Below are 2,661 nucleotides of genomic sequence, written 5' to 3' on the forward strand. Positions count from 1 at the left end.
TGCCTCTGCCTCTGCCTCTGCCTCTGCCTCTGCCTCTGCCTCTGCCTCTGCCTCTGCCTCTGCCTCTGAAGTACTGGGATTAAAGGTGTGTGCCACCACTGCCCGGCCCACTGTTTGACTTTTAAGTTCTCAGACGCATATTTTAGATCTGTTGTCCTGGTGGGCACTTGTTATGTGTCTCAGATTGGTTGTCTCATGGTTGATGCCATGAGAGCAGCTTCAGTAGTGTTGATTGGATTCAGCCTGCCAGTAGCTCAGGGACAGAGCACCAACATGGGATTCATGAGCGCTTTTCTAATGATTTCCTACATGTCCAGCTACGGGCTAACTTTACTATGGAGTAGAGCAGGGCAGAGCCCTTTGTCCCCATGGGAAAGCTATTGCTGAGTTACTGATTGTTGCAGTTCATTACTGCATTAATTCGTATTTCTAGATTCTAAATGTTGTTGCTTCATGCAAAAAATGTTCTTATATTCAGTGTGTGGCAGGCTTTCCACAGTTCAGAGGAATGTAGGTATTTGGTCAAGGGTGGTGAGTCAAAAACAACATTGTTCTTCATTGGGAATTGAGCCCAAGTATCTCTGGCTCCTGGGTCTGGGGCTCGTTGTCCCAGCAACTCAATGAGTCAGGATTTTTTTCCCCAACATAAGAGAGACATGCAGTCCCAGTTTTGCCCCACAATTGCCCTAACACCTTTGCTAAGATATTTAATCCAAGGTTGGTGTCCTCAGCTGTATCTTCAGTGCTCTATCATAGTAGGTGCCCAGAGGAACAAAACTGGGCGATTTCAGGTGTCATTAATATCACCTGGTCTACATTGCTCTGTGGGTGAACTGTGATCTGCTTTGCATTTTTAAAATGTTATGCAAATGCTGTTTTCTTTTATTTTGTTTTGTTTTTATTTTATATCAGAGGATAGCTTGTGGGAGCTAGTTCTCTTGTTCTTCCACAAGGGGTCTAAAGATTGCACTCAGATCATCGGGTTTGATGTGCCTTTACCTGCTGAGCACCTCACTAGCTCTCTTTTCTGTTTTAAATGAGAATTGCATTGTCTTGTTAAAGGACCACAGTCTGTGAGGGTGAGCTGTAGAGAGATTTAGTCCTCAAAAGTCAGGTCCTGGGTCAGTGGTGCTTGCTGTGCAAATCAGATCTGAGTTCCTTCCCCTGGGTCCCACGTGTGGAAGGAGAACCAACTCCCAAAAGCCAGCTGCTGACCTTCACACCACCCTGACCCTTGAGTGCCTACACATAGGCATCTCACACTATTATAAGTTGAAACTTTGATTTTTTTTTTTTAAGCAGCTGGAAACAGAATTAGAATGGAGTTCTAATGGAATTCTAACAAAATTAGAGTGGAGTTCAGGGATAGTTTGAAATCCAAAGAAAAACATGAGATATACCAGTTTAGAAAACCCTTCTTTCTGGAAGCTGAAGAGATAGCTACATGATTAAGTGCACCTGCTGTTCTTCTGGAGGAGCTGGGTTCAATTCCCAGCACTCATGTGGCAGCTCACAACTGTCTATAACTCCAGACATAACTCACACACACATACATGCAGGCATGGGGGCGGGCTCTCTCCACACAAAACACCAATGCACATAAAAATAAATATAAAAAAAGAAAACCCTTGCCGGGCGATGGTGGTGCACGCCTTTAATCCCAGCACTCGGGAGGCAGAGGCAGGCGGATCTCTGTGAGTTCAAGACCAGCCTGGTCTACAGAGCTAGATCCAGGACAGGCTCCAAAGCCACAGAGAAACCCTGTCTCGAAAAACCAAAAAAAAAAAAAAGAAAGCCCTCCCTTAGAGAATGTATACATTAGAGTAGCTAAAGTATTATTTATCACTTAGTTTCTCTCTAAATTACTTTCTTTGGTGATGCTTTTGGGGACACAGGTATGAGGATTGGGTTGGCTTGCCGTGCTAGGGATCAAGCCAGGGCTTTGGACATGCTTAGCATTCTCTGTTAGGGAGCTACATCTCCAGCCCTTAATTAGGTTCATGAAAAGATCTCAGAAAACGTCCTATTCCTAGTTGATCCCCAAGTTGTTATTTTCCCTTCACCTCTGAGTCAGTAGTTTGTCTTGCTATTCGTTATTTTTAAAAGAATTGAGCTTTTGGTATTTTTATTTTTAAATTTTTGGTGTAGGCTTTAACGTTTTATTCCAGGTGATGACTAAGGAATTACTAAGTGATTTAGCCTAGGAAAATGATATTACTAACCTTTTTTACAAATAGCCTGCTCTCATTTTGTCCCTAGAACAATTGTGCACAAAGTATTTATGCACAGATAGTTCCCCAAGTTCATCTAGAACAGATGCATATAAATAGGTGCCCGTTTCTTCTGTTTCTTGATGTTTTTAATGTAGGCCTTAGCCGGAAGGCCAACTAGTAATGGATGTTTAAGTGAGATGCAGCCCCCAGCAGCTGCACATTGCCTTTTCTGTCCACTGAACCTGCTGTGGGAGAAGTAGTAAAGCTGAGTCTCTTGTAAATGTTCTTAGGCATATATCGAGCAGTACCTATCCGAGTCAATCCAAGAGTGAGCAACGTGAAGTCTGTCTATAAAACCCACATTGATGTCATTCATTATCGGAAAACTGATGCAAAACGCCTGCATGGCCTTGATGAAGAAGCAGAACAGAAACTTTTTTCAGAGAAC

At 43.1% G+C, this 2,661-nt stretch overlaps 1 protein-coding gene across 1 annotated transcript in view; it reads left to right on the forward strand.

Moving 5' to 3' along the window:
* The window catches only part of Mcm4 (minichromosome maintenance complex component 4), a 15,301-nt gene that overhangs the window by 7,180 nt on the left and 5,460 nt on the right, over positions 1 to 2,661 (forward strand). The window contains exon 10 of the mRNA XM_026777620.1: positions 2,504 to 2,661. Coding sequence (XP_026633421.1) covers positions 2,504 to 2,661 — 158 coding nt within the window. The remainder of the gene's footprint in view (positions 1 to 2,503) is intronic.

The sequence above is a fragment of the Microtus ochrogaster genome, unplaced genomic scaffold (assembly GCF_000317375.1).
Source record: "Microtus ochrogaster isolate Prairie Vole_2 unplaced genomic scaffold, MicOch1.0 UNK77, whole genome shotgun sequence".
NCBI lineage: Eukaryota > Metazoa > Chordata > Mammalia > Rodentia > Cricetidae > Microtus > Microtus ochrogaster.